The 21,677-nt window shown below is 43.2% G+C and overlaps 1 protein-coding gene and 1 long non-coding RNA gene across 3 annotated transcripts; one reads left to right on the top strand and one right to left on the bottom strand.

Moving 5' to 3' along the window:
- The first annotated feature begins 138 nt into the window (after positions 1–138).
- On the top strand, positions 139–10,378 carry ERRFI1 (ERBB receptor feedback inhibitor 1). 2 transcript variants are annotated; one of them, XM_064730510.1, is made up of 4 exons: positions 139–208; positions 6,551–6,747; positions 6,864–6,940; positions 7,856–10,378. In XM_064730510.1, the coding sequence occupies exons 2-4, from the start codon at positions 6,626–6,628 to the stop codon at positions 9,046–9,048; spliced, it is 1,392 nt and encodes a 463-aa protein (XP_064586580.1). In that variant the 5' UTR covers positions 139–208; positions 6,551–6,625; the 3' UTR covers positions 9,049–10,378. The 2 variants fall into 2 exon arrangements, with proteins under 2 accessions (XP_064586580.1, XP_064586578.1); XM_064730508.1 differs by lacking the exon at positions 139–208 and adding an exon at positions 243–368.
- Positions 723–18,520, bottom strand: LOC135456574 (uncharacterized). Its single transcript, XR_010442575.1, has 4 exons — positions 17,973–18,520; positions 2,973–3,084; positions 1,303–1,397; positions 723–1,005 (listed from the first exon to the last, which is right to left on the bottom strand). It is a non-coding gene; the product is annotated as an uncharacterized LOC135456574 (long non-coding RNA).
- Between the last annotated feature and the right edge of the window lie 3,157 nt (positions 18,521–21,677).

The raw sequence follows: 21,677 nt of genomic DNA, 5'->3' as shown, positions 1-21,677 counted from the left end.
GGAAGCCGCCTCACCACCCTCACGGGCGCGCGCGCCCCCGCCCCTTTCGGGCCCCCCGTGACGAACGCGCCGGGCGGGGCGGGGCCACCCGCGGCTCCGCCCCCCTGCATAAGAGCGGCGGCCGGCGCGCGCCGCGGCAGTGACCGGCGCTGGGGCGGCGCATGCGTGTGGCGCCGGCGGCCGCGCGGAGCTGCGCGACACTGTCGGGGTGAGTGAGTGACGGCCCCGCGGCGCCTCCCGCGCCCATGGCGGCCCCCGCGCCCGCCCGCCCGCCGCACCGGGGCTGCCCGCCCGCCTCGGGCCCGCACCGTCCCTGCCGCGCCGGACCGCGCCGCTCGGGAGGGAAGCGGGGGCCGGCGGATCCGGCGGTACACGCGAGTGGGTCGGGCCGCGGCGGCGGGGTTGGCGGAGCCCGGGGCTCGGAGCGGCGGTGCGGCCCCGCCGGCGGGCGGGCGTGAGCGCCGGCGGCGCGGCGGGAGGAGCCGGGAGCGCGGTCTGCGCTGAGGGGGCGGGGGGAGCAGGGCCGGAGCCGCTGCGGCTCCGCTCCCCCGGGGCTGGCGGGGGATCCCGGGGCGACACCGGCCCCGGTGGCTGCGGCCGCGGTCCCTGTGAGGGGGACGGGACCCGCCCGGGCTCAGCGCTGCCCGCAGCCACATTCTTGAAAATCAACGTGGCGTGCCACGCGTTTTGTGCCTGAGCCGAAACAGTATCAGGGCTCTCTCCCTCTTTCCGAGCTGCTCCTGTGAGTAAACAAGAGACCGCACTGTGGGCTCAGGCTCTGCGCTTCGCACTCTAATTTAGGCTGGCTTAATTTAGAATAAACATTTCTTTGTGACTTAATACCTCATTACGCACTTATGCTCGATTTTCTAAAATAGCCAGTCTGTGGTGGTTAAATCTGGAGACATCGCTGTATCCTTCAGCATTGACAGCAGAGCGAGCTGGGGACTCCAGGGAGACTTCAGTGCTCTCCTGTCACTGACCAAGGGCCCTGTGCTGATTATTCTGAATAAGCAAAAAACAGATTGTGCTTGATCCAAAGATAACAGTACCTCGTTACAGATTAGCTGGATGGGAAAGGCTCTGGGGACAAGGTGTCTTTGGTCATTTTGGGAATACCTGAATCTTTGTTGTACTGGAATGGCAGGTGAATGATGCCTCTGCATCACAAATGCATTTGTGAATTGCACTTACAATCTGTTAAACTACTCAGTTTACTCTATGGAGAAACTTAGCTGTCATTCCTTAGTAATCTACCTATATGGAATAATTTTCTGATTTTTTTTTTTAATAGAAACCTACCTGTTGAGTTGGTGGGCACATGTTCTTGGTGAAGCCCTGTGTCTGCCATGCTCTGCAGTACAGGACTGATTTCAGAGAAAAACAGTTCCAGTTCTCTGTAGTAGAAAAGAGAATTAAAACTTATCACAGTGTGTCTAACACTATGGTTATGAGTCTGAGTCAGCTAGAAAGGAATTTTTATTTCCTGAATGTAAGCTGTCTATATTCACATTAAAATTTTCAGGAGGGTGAAGTACCATACCTTAAGCATGCATCTGAAATCTGACAAGCAGAGGCAAGGCAATTGCCTTGCTATTTAATTATTAGTTTTCTACTGGCAATTTAAAGGTTACTCCCATTTGCTGTGTAGGACTGTGAAATGGTAGCCCAAATTTTAACTGAACTCAAACTCCTTGATGAACTGTGGTTCTTTGAATATATTCCAATAGCTGACTGTTACAATCTAAATACAGAGTTTGTCTGCTGTTGAGTTGATTTGTCTGTTGTGTACCCATAGGATTAGTTTTATTTGCAAGCACCCATGATATGACTGTTTAGTGATCCTAGTCTATAATTCTTTACCACAGAGTGGTCCATTTCTGGTTGGTAGAATGTGTAGAAAAATATCTCAAAGTTAAGAATGTAATTCATTTATACAATAACTGTAAAGAATATAATTCCTATAAATGGAAATAACCTTCTGAGGCCTGTATCTGAGCATGCTTTGACCTGTGACTCAGGAATACTGAACTGCACTGTGGAGGTTTGGTGCATAGTAAAGATCTAATTATTTATTAAGTGAAAAGATTTAAACTAACTTTCTCATGAGGCTGTTTCTGCTAAGTGTTGGTTACTCAGCATTCATCTAGCTGCAAAGACAGAAGTACTTGAGGGATAAGAACTAGAGAGACAGAATTTTAAATATTTTTTTAAAGTATTTGGAGTTCCAGAAAGTATATAACAGTAGTTAGGTTTTTCAAGTCTAGTACTTGGAGGTCTAAATACTTAAATATGAAAAGGGGTGGCTCTATCTCAGGTACTCACATTAAATAGAAAGTCAGAGGAGAAAAAGGAAATTACATCACATTGTCAAATAAGGAACAGCTAGCTGGAGTAGATGACTTGTAGTGCAAAAATGTGCCCCTCCTCCTGTGAATTGCTTCTGAGATTTGTTAAAGATAATGTGGTGGCAAGGTGAGCAAAAATAGGTTGTGGATTTAAGGTAGACACGTTTCTTCCCCTCCCAAAGGGGTAAGCAGGTCTTATTTTTCCCTTTCCCTCTTTCCTATTTCTTACAAGAATTGTATAAGCTCCTTGTCAAGAGTGCTGCCTTTATAAACCTGTCTAAAGTTTGTCCAGGCATTCAGAAATCTGTACAGCAAGTTTCTGTATCCCATAGCCATTAAATGAAACATTCTGGAGCATGCTTTGGTCTACTGTGCATAGCAGAAAGGTTTTCTTTGTTATGAACTTAACTTGCCTCAAATACTTGGTTGCACTGGGGCTGGGAGAACAGGAACAGAGGAATAAGATTGTGTGTGTGATCAGTGATAGGCAATAGGTTGGGCTAAATACATATGCAAATGCTGCTTAGTTTCTAAACAGAGGGTTACTGTTTTATAACACAGGTATTTATTAATATATATCTGTATGAAAACTATATTTGGGGTATTTGCTGTAATTCAACTTACCTCAAAAATCTTACCACAGTTGTCCTATGTAGATATGCTAGTATTTATGGATACATTTGATTATTTTTGGCTTACACATTGCCATCCTGTTGAAGTCTGAAGGTATATTTGGCTATATAAAAAATAAAAAAAAAATTAAAAAATCAATCTCTTCCCCAATAATTGCTGTTCTTGATATTTGTTAACACCAGCAGAGCTGGGTGATCACCAGCACCTCCTTTGCCCTGTTCCCGTGCCTTACAGGGAAGGCTGGCACAGCTTCCTAAAGCACCAGCAAATCTTCCATTGCCTTGGCTTGTAAATGCCCTGTGGAAATCACCGGCCATACTTTTAGTGTGTACTCTGTTCCTCTGGAATAACACAAACTGTGCCATCTTCAACAGTGCTTCAATCTTCCCAAATGCCATCAACTGCATAAGTAGGTCAGACAGGCAGAGAACTGAAAGCCCATTCTGTGCAAATGAGCAGCACACAAATGGGAGATCAGGAAAGCTTCGTTACTGTGCAGGGTCCATTTTCTTCAGCAAATAGAGTTTGATGTTATTTATGGCTAAGTTTAGATCCTTAAACTTTTAAGGAGGCAGAATTGGGACAGCAGTTAACAGTGAAAACTGTTGATGTTTACATCTTCATGGCTGAATTTTGTAATTTTTTTAAAATACCAATTCCTAGACTATAATATATACTACTCAGCTTTAGTAAGAGCATGCTGTCCAAAATACAGACTGTATTCAATTACTGTTCTCATGTCTTCTCTTAAAGTACTGTCTTCAAACAAGCTTATGTATGTTTTAAAATACAAGCACCAGTTCTCTGGACTCCACTGAAGAAGTACCTGGGTGCTTTAGTGAAAGCACTGCCTCTCTTGATATCCTAGCTTAAGGCACAGAGGACAGTTTCACAATTCTCTGAAATGTCAAATCACCGGTGAATTCCCAAAGAGCTCAATGATGAATGAAGCAAGCTTTATGGCTATATAAATTGTGCTTTATTTTTAAAAAAATAAAGACCGAAACAAGTGAAAATCACCTTTTCCTAGAGTATGTAAATATTTAAGTCTGTTTCAGATGTTGAGCTTAGCATTCCAGAGAGATTTCAGAGAGGTGATTGTGCAACCATCAGTCTTGAGAGCTGAGATTTAGACAGCATTCAGAAAGCTGACACAGTAATTACTAGCAGTGGTTTAGGCGTGGGATTTGCTGGAGGTTGGGCTTAACAAGCCCTGCCAGGGCTGTGTGTTATCAGAGCCAGCACGTTACCTGTGCTCCCAAACTCCAGCACTTGTTCCCCCCCTCGTTTTTATATCACAGTCAATGTCTCATGGTCCTGTCAGCTCCTGTACACACACTGAGCTGGAGTACAATCATGTGCTGACTAATCAGTGTTCTATACCAGAGGTTTTTTACCTTGTGACTTGCATTTGGCTTCAGAAATATTGAAATGGATAGCAGGCATTAGTCTTAAGCTCTCTTAATTAATTTTCTTTCTTTTGTAGATTTGTTGCTAATAGGATAGGATCCGTGAGGCACAAAAAAACCAAATCACTGTTCAATACAGTGTGACCTGAGAAGAGGGAGGTTTTATTTGGAAATTATGTTGATATGGAGTAATTTTAGAATTGGTGCTATATGTGTATTGTATGCTTAAGTCATTAATAAATATTGAAGTCATTTTGACAAATGGATATCTCTATCCCTGAAGAGAGTGGTTCTACTTGCACTTACAGGACTGTGTTATTGCTTCCCAGGGCTCTGTGCTTTTATTTCATTTTGCTATGAAATATCTGCAGTTCCTGTTACTGGGAAGGGTCTAACTAAATTGTGTTATGCAAAAATTTCCAGGGTTAAGCTAGATTTATAAGGAGGTTGTCTGGAGAGGTTGGTCTTTCCTAGAACCAGGAGGGCTGAATGAAGCAGGGCTGTGCTGCAGTACATAGAACACTGCTTCACTTCTGTTAAAGTCTCCTGGCTGGAGTTATTCTGAAATGCCTGCCTAAAATATATTGGGTATCTGGCAGTGAGTAAACCAACCCCACTTCTGTTGATGCAGACAGTCAGGATTGAGAAAACCATGGCACTCCTGAAGAGAATGGGATTAGGTCTCACACACCATAAACATACAGAAGTCACTGTTTTCTTAAGATGATCAATACTAGACCAGTTCCAAATTGAAAGAGCACAGCAGAGTTGTTCTTTCTCAAACAATTGTTAAGAAATTGCAAATAGTGATGCTGGATTCCAAACTAATCCTCAGGCACCTGTTTTACTGTCCTTAGTCCTGCTTAGGAGTTTGCCCATCCCTCACACTGCAGACCAGTATAATGGATATTTTCTGCTAAAGGAAAAGGAAGATTTCCCATCTGCATAGAATGCCTGGTTTTGGGCAGATTTACCACGAGCATAAGCTCCTGCCTGTGTCTGTACCACATTTTCTTGCAGTACCACTCTGTGAAGGATTTTCTTGCCTTGTTTGCTGAGCCCTGATACAGCCAGCCCTCGGTTGTTGGTTGACTTTCCTTTAGATGGAATTCTTTTGGTGGAGGGATATGGACAAACTCACATGAATATTATATGTTCATAGTAGTGATTCTCAAGAGAGATACAAATTAAATTGTTTTGTGTGGGGTTTGGTTTGTTAGGTTTTTAATCTTTTTTTTTAAATGGACCATATTGCACTTGCTGAATGTAGGATATTTGTGTAGATGAGGCAGAGACCCAGAGAAGATATTTTTTATAGTCTTGGACTTAATTTTCTCCTGCCTTCAGAATGCTGACTAATTTTACATTTCCCCTTCCCCTCCCTGATGAATTTCCTAAACAAAGTCCTGTGAGTCAATTTGTTCAGTAGACTGATTACTTACTCAATATAAAGCAATTGCCAACATATTTTTTCTGCCATAAATGGACCAGATAAAGCATTCTTAACACGTTCAAAATAGATTTGAATGCAGCACAGCAGTGTCAGCTGAGATCATTCCAAATCACTAGATTTCCAATTTGTTTGAAATAGCCAGAAGACTTGAAACTGTTTTAAAGTATCTTAATATTTAAGTTAATTAAAAATAGTGACTGTTCTATGTAAAAGAAGTTTTAGTATTCTAATTCAAGCAGTCAATAATTCTGTCTATTAGAGCAAAGGTTGTGGAAGATAATACTTAACAGCAGCTACGTGCTGGTTACACTGGAAGCTAAAATCTTTAGCAAAGATACAACTGAAGGCAGCCACTGGAAGGTTAGATTATTCTAGAGAACTTTTTAAAAAAAACTTTTTTTGCATGAGTAACTACTAGTTTATGTTCAAGAACTGAAGTTGTGGGATACACAACTGCCATATATCAGTACCTTAACATATTTTTCCTTTTTTTTCTATGAAGTTCTTTAAGAGAACTTCCCTGTTTTGTACTTTAATTTTGCAATCAGATTCAAAACAAGAAGCTTGGTCAAGTTTTCCAGTTGGCAAGTATTAGGATGGGAGGCCTTTCTACAGAGCTATTTAATTCCTTGAATGCTGAAATTTCAGATGAGACATGGAACAACATCAGGTTTGCATTTCTGACATTTGTGTTCTCCCCCTTGAAGGGAATGAAAACTGCAGGAAACCTGCCAAGTCCTGAATATCAAGGGTTGTGAGACATCCTCAGAGAGCACTGCACCATGTCAACTGCAGGAGTTGCTGCTCAGGAGATGAGAGTCCCCTTAAAAACCGGATTTCTGCACACCAGTCAAGGCATGGGCAGTCTGAAAACCTGCTGGGGCACCCACAGTGGATTTGAAAAGTGAGTGAGCCTAAAATTTATCTTCAAGTCTATGAAATGAGTGTTACAATTACTTGTGCCAGTACAGACTTACGGTTCATTTACAGTGAAGGCTTTTTTTTTTCTTTTTTTTTTAGTACTTTCTTCAATGTGGAGCCTATAGCAGTGACATATAATTTAAACTCATCAACCGAGCAACATTTGCCATCCATGGGTAAGTGCCGGTGTGACCGAGGCGGGGAAGTGTCGGGGATTTGTCTGTGCAAACGCTGCGGGCGCCGCTCTGGGCTGGGCCTGCTCCCTGCTGGCAGCTCCGGGAACCGACAGCTCTTTGAGCACCATCGAGTTCAACCATCGTTCCATGGCTTGTTCTTGTTTCTTTTCTCATCACACTCTATGATTTCAGCATCTTGTGCAGCCTAGCAGAGGTTGCTTTAGATAATAATGACTGCCTAATGCAAAGCAGAAAAACTCCTGGATTGTTCTTGTGGTCTTTTCTGGCTTTTTTGACTCTTCTGTTGTATTTGCTTGTCTTTCTAATACATTCATGTGCACCCATATGTGTGATGCATGTTAATGTAGAAACTACCTGTACAATTATCCTAGCCACGATTCCACATGGTTTTGTGATTGCACTTACACATAAATCCATGTGTGTCTGGGTAGAGACAGCACTTGGAAGCATCCAAGTGTTTTCCAGTCCCCTCCCATTCACCTTCTACATAGGAGGCCTCTGAGTTGCCATTACATTTTTGATGGGAAAAATATTTGGTAAAAAAATTACTTGTTGTGGTCTTATGCTGGGATCTTTGTGGGTCTCTTGCTTATGCTTGGAGTCTCTTGAACTACCTCATTTAACTAGAGCACTGGTCTAAAACAATAAGATAATCTGCTACTGTCTTAACTAATGCATAAATCCATGACCAGATGTATCTGCAATACCTGCATTCCACTACTAATGCATAAATCCATGACCAGATGTGATCTGCAATACCTGCATTTCACTACTTCAAGACATTAAGCAGACATTACTCACTGTTGCATTAGAAGGAATTAAATATGCAGTGGCAGAGTTGTGTGTTGGAGTATTACTTAGAAAAGTGTCTCTAAGAATTTCTCACTTTTTTAGGGCACTCTTCCAACCAGCCTTCCATGAATGACCACGTTGCTGGAAGTTGCATCCAAGTCCCATCTCAGAAATCCAGTCCACCTCCTGTAAGTCCCAAAATTGAACAGCCAATTTCAAGGTACGACGACCACCTCGTTCCTGGCTTCAGTAAACTCTCATTGACCATGGGCTGTGTTTCTGAAGAAACCCCTCCTCACATGCCAATAAAAACTGGACCAATTCCATTTCTGTCTGCATCTTCTGACCGCAGCTGCAGGCCACTGCCCCCTCTGCCCATATCTGAAGACTTTGCTCCAGATGAGGTTGACAAAGAGGTGGAATTCCTGACTAGCTCAGACACTGACTTTTTGTTAGAAGATTATGAACTTCCTCCTTTCAAATCCAGCGCTCCAAGCCGGCGGAGCTTTAGGGGCTGTGGACAGATCAATTATGCTTATTTTGATTCTCCAGCAGGACCAAAACCAGAAGAAGCCAACCCTACACAAAGCCTCAATGTGTACATATCCAGTATTTATCCTCCCCCCCAGCAGCTGCATCGGCGCCTGCGAAGGTCCCACTCTGGGCCAGCTGGATCTCTCAACAAACCCATAGTGAGACTAACTGGACACTTCAACAGGTCATCTCCAACTTCTGATGAAGATAAACCAGAGATTCCACCGAGGGTTCCCATTCCCCCACGGGCTCTCAAGCCAGACTACAGGAGGTGGTCAGCAGAAGTTGCTTCCAGTGCATACAGTGATGAAGACAGGCCCCCCAAAGTGCCCCCTCGAGAGCCTTTGTCCCGCAGCAATTCCCGCACCCCCAGCCCCAAAAGCCTCCCATCATACCTCAATGGGGTCATGCCCCCCACCCAGAGCTTTGCACCTGATCCTAAATATGTCAGCAGCAAAGCTCTACAAAGACAAAACAGTGAAGGATCTTCCAACAGGGTCCCTTGCATTCTTCCAATTATTGAAAATGGTAAGAAGGCCAGTTCAACGCACTACTATCTGCTACCAGAGAGACCTCCCTATTTGGACAAGTATGAGAAATTCTTCAGAGAAGCAGAGGAGAGGAGCTCTAACACTGAGGTTCAGTCCTGGTCTGGTGACTGCACAGCCACCTCAGCCCCAATAAAACTGGACTCAAAGCCCAGAATGGACATGGGTGGTCCCCTGAAAAGAAAACACCTGTCCTACGTGGTTTCCCCGTAGTGCCTGGGAGCACAGGCTCAGCTCAGTTGCTTGGGATGGAGCTGAACTTTATCATGTTACAAAGTTCTTACAGATAATGAAGTAGGAGCAGTTTGTCCTCTGAGAACTGAAAAGTGGATGGTAAAGTCCTCTTATGCTGCATATATTCGATATGTTTCTTAAGACTTTTCTTGTCTTGGTATGTAAGCTGAAAACCTACTAAGATTCCACAGAAACATGGAGGGATAGTAGTCACAGTTGGCCAGTTGTATGCTACCTAGATGAACATGTTTGGTAGTCAACAATATTTAAAAAAAAAATTAAAAATTGATCTTTGCTTAAGAGTCACTTATAAAGCAAACAACAGACCAAGTAATGCAGTTCAGTTTTTGTAATAGCTATTTTCCAAAATTTCTTTTTCACAGTAATTCTACTGAGAACAGACTGTCCTCTTTTACTAGGATATGTCTGATAAGAAGGTAAATGCAAGATAAGATACCCACTTCAAGACTTGGCAGGCATATTGGAAGTGCATTTTGAAAGATTAATCTATCTTACAAATTAATTTGATGCTAATAGATTTTTAAAGCGAGTTAGATTTTGTGAATTCAGTTGCTAGACACACTTGGCTCAATTTTGCAGTTTTTCCTAGAAGAGACCTGGACCAGCTATTGCTAAGCCTCTGCTGCTGCTCTTTTCCTGCTGGATCCTAGAAATGTGTGAATGTGTCCTGAGCAGCCACAGGGCTGCTGTTAGGTAAGCAGTAACAACCATGTGCTCACCTAGAGTCTGAAATTATGACTGTATTAAATACAGAAACACAGCACAAGCTGGCCTTGTGTTCTGGGTTCTGTTCAGTATTTTAGGGGAGGAGGAGGAGGAGGGTATGAGGAAAAAACAAGATTCCATTTATGAACAGTGTCAGTCCCATCTCTTGCTGCTTCAGATGCTGCTTTTGCTGTTTTTCCTCACTGTGCCTCAGCCATTCACTGAAGTTCACTGAGGTGCCACCCTGGCAGTTCTTGTGCTCAGTTTGGTTACATTTGTCCTCTCACAGATAAGCACAAGAGAAGGGGTGCTCATTAACAGGGGTGCAGAAGATGAATGTGTTCCTCCTGACAGAAGTAAACAAGGTGTTTACAGTTTAAACTGCTGAATGAGATGTTTGAGCTATTTTAAGCTTACTTTTTATTTGTTTTAGTACAAACTAAATGAAGGTGAAATACATGCTATAGAAATGCACTGATATTTCTGCATTGTGTACAGTATTGAATAAAAAATAATTCACTTTGTATTTTGAATATTGTCATGTCTTGAGTTTAATAAAGTTATAAAATACTTATTTATGATACATTTTGGTTTTTTGTTTTATTGAATAGTGCATGCAATTCCATTTTAGTTCTGCATTTACTGGACAGTTCAAAGTTAGTAATGTTAAATGTGCAACAGATGTTGAATTCAGCTTGCATTTAATTTAAGATTTCTGCAGAAGTGTTCAGTAACTCACATTGCACACCATTAATTTTAATTTCACCCTACTAACTGGTAGCATGGTGTCTATAGTTTTGTGCTGACAATAAAACAACGAAATCCTGTAAGATTAAGTTATCTGGCCTAACATTATTAATAGATTTTGGTTTTTTTCTAGAGTCACCTATAGCACATTAGCCACCATTGTACAGAAAGGAAAGGGCAGAAGTGTTCCTGTCTTCAATTCCTTACCTGCTAAAACCCAGCATGGTTAAAAGGGGGAAGAAATTGTGAATACTTATCACAAAGCAAGTGTATCTCACCCCACAGTATGCAGGCCATGGATGAGGTTACTGAGGATAGAAAGCATCACACAACTTGGATCCTCTGGCTGTGTGTGCAGGCAAACTCTTGCCTTGGTCTGGCAGTGGGGATGTTTCTGTCAGTGGGTTTATTTCAGAATAAACCAGGGTACCAGCCCTGGAATTGTACTGGATGTGACAAATGTCAGATGCAGTTTTACAATAATGCCCAGTCCCTGTCTCTTACACCTTGGAGGGTTGCTGAGATTTATTTAGGAAGGTGCTGTGCCACAGCACTAGGAGCCCATGCAGATGATAGGCTCCAAAACATAAACAAGTTACCTAATCCTGAGCAAGGCTTTCAGCTCATACTCAGCCTACTGAAAGCTCCACTTTCCCTCCACCCCCTGGGTTTTTATAAGATGAAAAAGTAAAATCTATGCTTAAAACTGATTATATTTAAGGGGAAGGCTGTAACTCTAGGGCCCCAGAACAATGGAAACTCTCAGTTCCACCATCCCTGCTGCAGCTCTGCCTCCCAGACTGTTAGAGCTGGCACAGACTCAGTACTTGTCATTCCAGTAGAACTCCTCTAAACCCAAGTAATGCCCTACAAATCTCTCCTGGCTTTTGCCTCTGGGTCCCAACTCCATTCCTGATACTCCACATTTTTACCTTAAACATATCTGGTATAAAATAGGGTATTTGCTACAGTACCTCCAGCCTTGCATTCCAGCACATATTTCACTTCTGTTAGCAGTAGAGGTGCCCTAAAAACAGCTCATGTAGCAGCAGAAGGTTTTTTTACTTGAGCTACTTCTGTGTAAAAGCTATTATCATATTTATAGTGCTAAAAAACTCAAAACCATTATGAAACTTAGACTTTTGAATGGTCTTACATAACCTTTTCTGAAATTCCTAAAACATTTAAGACTTAACCTAACCTCCATGTGTTTTTCTCCTAGGAAAATAAGCATTGCATACTCCTTTTCTGAGGGTATTGGTACTGGCCACTTAGTCCTGAGTATTAAAAAAAAAAGTCACTGTAGTGATGTTAACTTTGCTATTGTGAGCTGTGTCAGCTCAATTACAGCACAATGTTAAGAAGTTAACATTTCAGAAGTTAAGCAAGGAACTGCTTGGCTGTGAGCAAGACATTCAAACAGGTTACAGAGCTCAAATGCCTCTTGAGTGCAAGGAAAGTATCTTACAGGCAAGGAAAGTATCTTACAAGTCTTACAGTGTAAAACTTGACTGTTTTATCTTTAAAATTCTGCAGCAAAGCAGTCTCACTGAGGACTTGGTCCACAATTCAGTGGTTCTTTTTGTGAAGGGGTCACTGACAAAAGCAAGGGGAAGCCTTGCATATATTCTCAGACACAGATTCCTGTGCTTTGGGAATCAGTCTGCATGATCCAAAAACTATTTCGTTTTCCAAGTGAGTAATTAAGGCTGTAGAGCTGTGGGGGAAGCTTTGCAAGTTCTGGCCAGAAGACATTTCTCTGCTCATCCCCTGGCACATGATAAGACTTGTCAGGACACAACATGCTTTTGCAACAGCCTGATCACATGTTTGAATATTTAGAGTTTGGACTCACTTGAGCAAGGCCTGACAGCTTGCCTTTGAGAGCTAGATTTGACTGGAATAATCACATTTCAAAGCAGTTACAACTTGATAAACTGAGGTTTGGAGGGTCCAGGAATTTGTGTTAAAGCAGGGCAATGCTGCTCAGAGCCCCCTGGCTGAAGGAGAAGGTTGCCCACATTGCTCCCCTGCCCTCAGCATCTCCTGCACCCCTCAGGAGCCCTGTTGGGACCACCCAGCCAGGCAGGGAGGACTCCTCGGTGTCAGGGGGCAGCAGCTGGGCTGGGGCAAAGGGGTGGGATGAACTCCAGAGGGCTGGGCCCAGCCCAGGATCATTGGGATGTGTCTGGCAGCAAAGCTGGGGAGAATGGGAGGAAGGTGCTGGGTGCCCTCTCCCCCAGGCTCAAAACCACTGATAGCACAAGCAAAAGCACAATGAGTAACAACTGACAGCAAAAGGCATCAGTCATATTCACCCTGTTTGCAGAACACCCTTCACTTGGTGAGAGACTGGCAAATCAACCCAGAGGAGCTGAGCCTGGCTGTAACTAAAGGAAAGGATGTTTGCCTCACTTTTTCCTGAAAAGAGGCAGTGTTAGTACTAAGTGACTAGAAAAACCCATTAGCTTAACTTCACCATATTAACTTGCTGTTAAACAGATAAAGTCAGTAAATAACACAGAGCTGTAGCTGATCATCAGCTTCTTTTGCATCACAAGAGATAAACCAGAAAGTAAACCTGATTCGGAAGTATGCTGATTGACGACATCATTAAAATCTGCAGTCATTTAAATGGACTGATTGTTGTTGCTGTCATTAGGAGTTTTCCATTGCTCCCAGACTGCAGCAGGCACAATTACTGCCATCCTGAAACTGCCCAAGAACACCCAACAACATCACATGTGCTCCTGCTGCAGCCTTGGTTCTGTTTTTAAACAGTGTGAGTGAATTGTTAAGTTTGACATGAAAAAGGAAAGCATCCTTCTAGTCCAGGGCAAAGACACCAATTTTGCAAGGGCAGTTACTACAGCAGAGTAGTTGGTGATGGTGTTCAAACCAAGTCTTGTCAAGAATTCAGGGTTAACATGATGGCCAGATCAGTCATGGTGGAATTCCCAGCCTTCAAACTCATGATTACAGACTGTGGCCCTTATAAACACTTTTAATATTACAAGCTGTATGTTAAATACATACTCACTGGATTATGTCAAGAAGGAAATTGGGGATGAAGGTAAACCCTCATTTTATCTGCTTGTAGGCACTCTGCAGTTAGGTAACCTATTGATTTTCTTTGGGTGTACTCAATGTTCCTAGGGTAAACTTTTGTTTGTAAAGTAGGCTAATCTTTCCATTTCCTGTCAGCTTGCCTTTCAGAACAGTTTATATTAATTTAAAACTGAAAACGTAAAGCAAACGTTCTGTTTCACACAGCTTCCTGGCACTGAAAATCTAGCACACAACGTTTAATTATACTTATTAATATTCGTTAAATAGCACTGCAGAAATTTCTGGCTGCTGAGCTTGTGATTAGCATTTGTAAACTGAAAGAGGTGTTACCCCCACCCATCCTGCATCGTAATTCAGGCCTTGCATAATCCCCACCCAAATGCCTATTTTCATCCACAGAGCTCATTATTTTGTCTGAATCATACATGGAAGCCACACCCGTGATTGCTCATATACTGTTGCTATATTATTTATATATTGGTGTGCACCTTGATCCCAGTTGTGGTTAATTTTGGAAAAGGTGTTAGGTATTCCAGATTTTAAGTGGCATGCCACTGAAACATGGGAACCATGACTGCTATTCATTTCCTTACAAAGTGATTCAGAGGAAGAGATGCTTCTTTCTGAAGATTAAAACTGTCATCCACACATTATTAACATGTGAAAGCCACAAAGTTAGAGAAGTGCAAATACACTGCCATCAAACACCAGAAGGAAAACCATGCCAGATCATCCCACCATACCCACCCTGAATCTGCTTAAGGATACTAATTACTAATCATATTTAGCTGTTATAACATACTAAGAGGCCCCTCCATGCACCAGGTCTCTGGATCAAGCATGGGGTCATCAGGCCTGACACAGAATAGCTTCCCCTGCCCAGGTGACCAAGAGACATGTTCCTGTTACCTAGAATATTTATTTTACCTTTGTTAATGTGTTTATTCTTTTCACAGCCACTTCAAGGACAGGGTCAGCACTGCTGAGTGTCCCATGGAAGGCAAATGGAACACACAACCAACCCTGTAAACTTTGCAGTGGTGAGGTGTCCAGGCTCTCCAGGAATTTACCAGCTTCAAGGAAGTTCACACAAATGACCACAGCATCTCTGCCATGTTGAGTACAGCTGCTCCATGGCAAGGGAGACACCAGTGAAAAGCAAGTGGGACTCAGTTTACTCTGACAGGACAGCCTTGCAATCCCTGCATTGTCACCTACATTTGTTAAGCAAAGTCCAGGGGAAAGAATCATATTAGGCTGCACTTGGTGATTTCACTGGCCCCACGTCACATTGATAAATTATTCCATGTGGATAAATCATTCAAGAAAAGCTTTCCTGCACCTCAGTTCCACTCCCCAGCACTCAGAGCTTTAGCAGCTGGAATTGGGACTGGGCTGCTGTGATGCAGAACCTGCACAGCACCAGGCACGTGGCAGTGCAGAGGTCTCCAGTGACACAGGGCAGAGGTGAGATTACACCCTGACACATTCTGTTGCTCATGGGATTCAATTGCTAGTGGGAGGGAGGGTTCTCTTTTCAGAGTAACTTCTCATCATGGAGAAAAAACCCAATGAATGAAAGTAACTGCTTCATTAAAAGCCACAGGGACAGACAGCCCCAGCTGAGACACCTTAAAAATGGATGCCAGCAAGGTGAATGTCAGTAAGCTGCTGCCTGGGGCTGAGGGAGAGCTCATGAGGCTCTGATGAAGAAGGGCTTGCCTGAAGGAAGGATGAACTGCTTAGTTCCTGAATCCAAGTTAAATGGTTTAGTGCTATTTTGTTAAAGGCTGAGAGGCCAAACATACACGTTGTTAAGGGTGAGGTGACCATGTGAGGACATTTTCTTTTGCAGTCAATCAGTGCTAGATGCAGTACACAGCTGGGAAAAGCCAAGGACCCCATCAGTCCCACTCACAGGAAATATTTTCAGGGAGGAGCAGCCTCTCCACTAAGACAGACAGCAGGCACGGCCAGCAGTCCAAGCTGAGCAAGAGCGTTCCAGGAGAGCTGCAGAGTGCACAGCAGAGCTCCAGGAGAGCTCCAGACTGCTCAGCCTCTCAGCTGCTGCCGCCTCCCAGGCCATTGCAGGGTGCTCTGGACACGCTGCCTCTCGCAGGCCACACTTCTGCTGTCATCTGAGCTTAATTGGACCAGCCTGATCAAAAGCAGTCTCCACGATAAGGCAGGATGCCATTGCATGCCCTGGAGCAGCAGGGTGAGTAAGGCAGCTGTTTTACAAGCAGTTCAGTTCACAATTTAACACCTGAGCTTTATGTTGGGCCAGTCAGTCACCTGCAGGGAGCAGCCAGTGCAACAGAGCTGCAGAACCCTGATTTTCTCCAGCAGCACAACAGGAGGCAGGCTGGCTGCAGCCCTGGAGGATTTCATGAGACAATATTTCCCCAAGAGGCTCTGTGCAAAGTGACCAAAACCCAAAGCTAGAGAGGCCAAAGGCTCCAACTCCTCTTCATCACCTGTGGAAATGCCTGTGGACAGCAAGAGCAAGGCAGGGGAGGAGAGGCTTCATCTTTCTCCTCATTATGGGTGATTTGGACAGAACCATCACTGGGCACCAGCCACAGAATGTCACCCTAAGTGCCCTTCCTTTATTTCTGAAATGATTATTAAAGCTGTTCATGCTCTGTAGTTTTCCAAAGAGGAGGGAAGAAAAAAAATTTGCTGCAGGGGATTTATTTGAAAATTGCCAGCAAAGCCTGTGTCTCTGTAAGCCCATCCAGGAGCTTAGAGCTTCATTATTTCTAATTTCCAAGTACAAGCATTCATTTACTGTCTACATGATTGAAAGGAAGGTAAAGTACTCCTTTGCAAAGCACCATGGAAGAACAACTGAGTAGTGTATCACATGTAGTCATGAGAAAAGTCAGCACAGATAAATAAATGCATCATCTGTTGCTAGTTCACTCTGAGTCTGCAATTTCCCACCCAAGAGCAGATTTCCTGTGAAAAATGCAAATGAGAGTGATCAGACTCATCACCAGCCAAGGCAGCAGCTCACTTCCTCCCCATGTGCCAGTCACTGCCATGCCTGGCTGCTGACTTCAGTGTGACAGTGCTTTTTCCATGGCATATACAAAATAACACAGGAGAAGGTCTGGGTCTGAGACCAGAGCTGCAGGTATGTGGGAGTAGCAGTGTGTTTCTTAGGAGAACTCATTAAAACCTGAAAATATTTCAATGCACAGAAGTAGGCTGCTCCCAGCAGAGGCCCAAAGACTTGACTCTACTACTTAGAGTAGAGTAGTAGAACGTGTGCAACTTTAAAAAGTGGTTCAGAAATGACAGAGACCATTCTGACAGCATAATTCATTGGAACAGCACAGAGAAACCAAACACCCAGCTGAGAGAAGAGCTGTAACTGTAAGAACCTCAATAAAATAGAAAAAGCCTCTTTGTAGTACAGAAATTCTGAAAATCCTAAATTCTAGCAGCAAAAGCCCTGAACAGAGCCTTTAAGAACCAAAGTGATTCCAATTAAACTGCAGTGCAGGAATGATCCTTGTTGCCAGGTTCAGAGGCAGCAGATGATGCTGGATTGCCCAGCACCAAACCCCATATTTCCCAGGAGTGAACACAGTGGGACTGGCTGTCAGGGAGCAAGAGCAGCAAAACTGCAGCCAAGTTCTGTCTGTAGCTCAGAGGTTCTGCCACTGTGAGCTCTAAAATAATTACACCATCAATATTCAGAAATCAGAAGGATTTGCAGAGAAATGTCCCCATTCCTGCTGGGAAACTTCCATCAGCTGAGGAAGACTTTAGTGTTATGAATGTTACACAAGTCTCACTAGACCCAACTCTGCTCTTTAGAATAGGAGTGCTTGCATGAGATCCTCAGAAAACTTTTCTTCTTCCTCTCTACCATTAGTGGAATGGCCTTGAATTAAATTGTAAAGGTACAGAAGTATCTACATGACTTGGAGGGCCATAAACCCTGTGGAGGGAGGAATTATTCAAGGTTGTACAAAGGGTATAATTAAAAGCTGCTGAATGAAGTAAAGCAAATGAACAAGGCCAAGTATAAAAGCTTCCTCTCAATCTGTGATGCCTTCTAGCACACAGAACAATCTTGTAGAGAGCACAAAAGCTCCTAGAGCTGCTGCAGAGACTGAGTGTGACACAGAGCACTGCAACCCCTCACTGCTGCACCACCCAGAGCAGCCTCAGTACCCCTCAGCAACACGGCAGAGCTGTGTTACCAAAACACAGGATCCTGCTTTTCCCAAGTGTGGACTCAGTTCTGGAGCCTATCATGTGTGTCAGCATTGCTTCCCAAAGCATGGCCACAAAAATACAGAAATGCTGCCTGGTCCTGTTGTCATCTTATTGCAAAAGTTCCATACCTTCTGGGTGATGTCTCATGGGCAGCTCCTCACAGCACTGACTCTGACTCCTTCACAGCACAGCCAACAAACTCCAACTCTCTTCTTACCAGCTAACCCCCTCTTTTGTAGCACTCTTCTTCTTATTGGACACAGCTGTGGCCTATTAAGGGCAGGCCTGTTCCCAATCTTTGCTGATTAGTGCAGCTGCAACTCCTCAGGTGTGAGACCTTCTGCACTATCTTTATTTTCTTACATTCTATCCCTTCAGAGTCCCTTAAATAATAATGTACTGTGGGTGCACTCAGGATGCACAGACCTGGGCTCAATCCCTCCCCTCTGGGCTGTGTGGCTGGGCCTGCCCTGCACACAGAGCTCTGCCAGGTGCCCACAGATGCTCCAGAAGACAAGGGTGAGGTGCCCTGGGATGCCTTGCACAAGGACTGGTGCTGAGTGAAGGAGCTGGGTCTGAGGCAGCACCAGGGCAGGGATTCCCACAGCTGCTCCCTGCCCTTCCCTGGGTGCTGCTCAAGAGGTGGCAGGAAAAGATAAATTGTGTCAGCAAGGACAGCCTGTCCCTTTTTGCTGTTCTTCCCAGAAAGCTTTTGATTTCCTGCCAAGGGATGATGCTGCAGGAACTGCAGAACATCCATTGAAGCTCAGAGCAGGGAGTGCTGTCAGAGCTGTCAGCTGACAAGCCAGGGCAGCAGGGAGGCACATCTGCTCTCCTTTTACATATTTTCCTTTCTTTCCATACCACATGCAAGACCACATTCTAAACATGCTGAAAGATTATCTACAATTCTGGGCAACAATTAATTCAAATTAATTCACCCAGTGTTTTGTTGCCTATTTTTCAAGCTTCAAATGTTGCTCCCCATGCCCTACTAAAATGCAGTTTTCACATAACAGCAACACATCCTTTCTTCTGAAGGTAGAGTATGAAAACATGAACGACAGCATGGATACAGTGCTAGGCATTATTTCTGTAGTTGACATCTTCCTACTTTTCTGTCACATATTTATCTTTCCAACCAAGTCATGGGTCATGCAGGCTGCTGGAAGACAGGTACTTTTTATCATTTTGGGATCATCACTTTTCATCATTTGGGATCACTGCTGGAAGACAGGTACTTTTTATCATTTTGGGATCACTGCTTATGTTTGCATCATGATACATCTTTTTGTTGAAAAAACCCCAAAATAATCAGATTAAGTAATCATTTTTTGCTCTGACATTCACTGTGGGCTTCATACCAAATAGTAAGCATACACATGAATGGCTAGCAAGCTGCCCAAGGCTTGTAATTACTGGATGAAGCTTATTCCCTTGTGTGCTTTTACAGCTTTAAGTACTAATGAGCAGGCTGGTTTGTATCCATTATGCTTCTGCTTGTCTCCACCCATTCTAAAAGTAAAACCTTTGTCTCTCTAGAAAAGTATCCCTCCTTGCTGAGAGGGACACATTCCTGAGACAGGATTTGCTCAGTGCTGTGCACCTCACCTTCCCCTTTTGGAAAGAAACTTGCAAAGAACTGCAACAAAACCAGACTCCTCACTCTCCACATTTCTGCCTCTTCTTCAGTTAGAGGCTTGTCAGTCTGAATGAAAATATTTCCCATCACTGCCAGTATTCACTGATGGCTCCAGCATCTATGCCCTCTTGTGTGCATTCCTGCTCCTAAGCCATTTAATACTTCTCAATTCCCTAAGAGAATTCATTCTCAATGAAGCATTCAAGCCCACAGAACAAGCAGAATCAGGATTAAAAAACCCCACATTATTCTTGAGAGATGATCTGAGGCATAGAGCAGATGCCAACTGGCAGCTTGCTCATCAGGAAAACCAACCCCCAAACCCTCCAGCTGCCAGGGAACAAAATACTGAATGTTAGACAGAAAAGTGGAAGCATTCCCTTCAATTTAAGCTGGGCTCAGTGGCAGCAGATACCAAATTACCACAGGTTCTAAAACCAAAGCTTGCCAATAATAAAAAGGCAAAAAGTTCAAAGTGTACACAAAACAATGAGCAGGAAATACCTCAGCTCATCTTTCAGCAGCAGGTAAAAGAGGATTTTATTAAAAGAGACACTGAAATGTCAGAAAAAAAGCATTTTGCTAACTGGAAGTAACTTTTTTCCCTTGAATCAGCAAATCCCTTCGTAACACTTACCCTAAGAGGAAAATGAGCCTAATCTTAGTTCATACACTTACTTACCCTAACTGATAATGACACAGAAAGAGAACCCAAGTAATTTCATGTTTGCTGGACATCTGCAATGTAAAAGGTTGAGAACAAGGTCAGCTGTATGAAGGTAACTGTGATGCAAGCAGCACTACAATATTTTATTTACCAAGTCTTTTGCTGAACACAGTGGAAGAATCTGCAAGTTAAGCAGATACATCCATGGGCTCTAGGCTCATTTTTCTGAGTGTTTTTCCTATTACCATTTTAATGGGAGTGGGAAAGCCCAAATATACACACTGAAAACCTCATTTCTCTAAGTTGAACTCCCTCAGCCTTGGAGAAAAAAAAAATTATAATCAAATTTATGGCCACTTTGCTAATGCTTTGTATTCAAATATTTCTGCAAGACTAAAAACAATGCAAGCATGGAAATATTTTCCTTCTAATGTTACAAAGCAGTGCTGCCACCCAGGAATGCAGAGCTTTTCCTGTATTCTGAATTATGCCCATTTACAAGGCAAGTAATTATTCCAGATTCTAGGACAAAGACTCTTTCCATCATTTGGTTTACATTTGCATGGCAATACCAGTTAGATGTGCAGATTTACCACACAAACTTGTAAAATCTTACATAGATTACAACTTTTGCATATCTTGAGCATATTTCAAAGCTACAGAAACATATGAAATATTTCCTAAACAAATTAAGAGACATAGAGTTGAAGCAGTTCTTCCAGTAGTTCTTAACAACACAGACATTTCTTAATTCTAAATTTGCAAAAGTATCCATGTATTTCATTACCAAAATGCAGTAATTGAGAATGAACTTGTTTCCCATTAAAATAAGCAATCAGAGAGGCTCCTGTGCAGTAATTTTCTAAAGTTCAGACTATGCACTTCAGATGAAAGCAGAACCAGATCTCCAGATGCTGGGGTAACTTCAGAGTCCAGTGAGGTGCCATCCTTAGGCATGACTGCTGACAGAGCCAGGTAACACCAGAATGATTTGGGGAATGGAAGGTAGCAAAGATGGAAATCGATGCCAAGTTCTTAATTCTCATGGGAATAGAGCTCCAGTACTTCCTCCAGAGACCTGTCCTGCAACTCCTCCAAACTGACAAAGGCTCTCTTAAGCCAGGCTTGTAGCAGAAACAAACACTGCTACTGGTGGCATTCTACCAAATCCAAACTTCATGCTTTATACTGATTATTAGCTGCCCAAATAGCTCAATGGATCTGCAGTCATCGAATGCAGAAGACAAATTTCAAGGTATCATGTTCAACCTGCAGGAACTCTGGGGTGCTTGACAAGGTATGTAAATTCACACTTTTCATTTAGTTCCAACACTGTTGGAAAATTAATACTAATTATTTGCCTTATTTGTACACAAGAAATTCAACATTTTTAAACTAATTTTAGGTTACAACTTAATAATCTATGTCATGAAATCAGAGAACATCCTGAGTTGGAAGAGACTCATGAAGGTCATCAAAACCAATTCCTGACTCCATACAGGGCAGCCTAAAAGCTAAATCATA

The sequence above is a fragment of the Zonotrichia leucophrys genome, chromosome 21 (assembly GCF_028769735.1).
Source record: "Zonotrichia leucophrys gambelii isolate GWCS_2022_RI chromosome 21, RI_Zleu_2.0, whole genome shotgun sequence".
Classification (NCBI taxonomy): domain Eukaryota; kingdom Metazoa; phylum Chordata; class Aves; order Passeriformes; family Passerellidae; genus Zonotrichia; species Zonotrichia leucophrys.
This window is presented reverse-complemented; position numbering and strand designations above follow the sequence as displayed.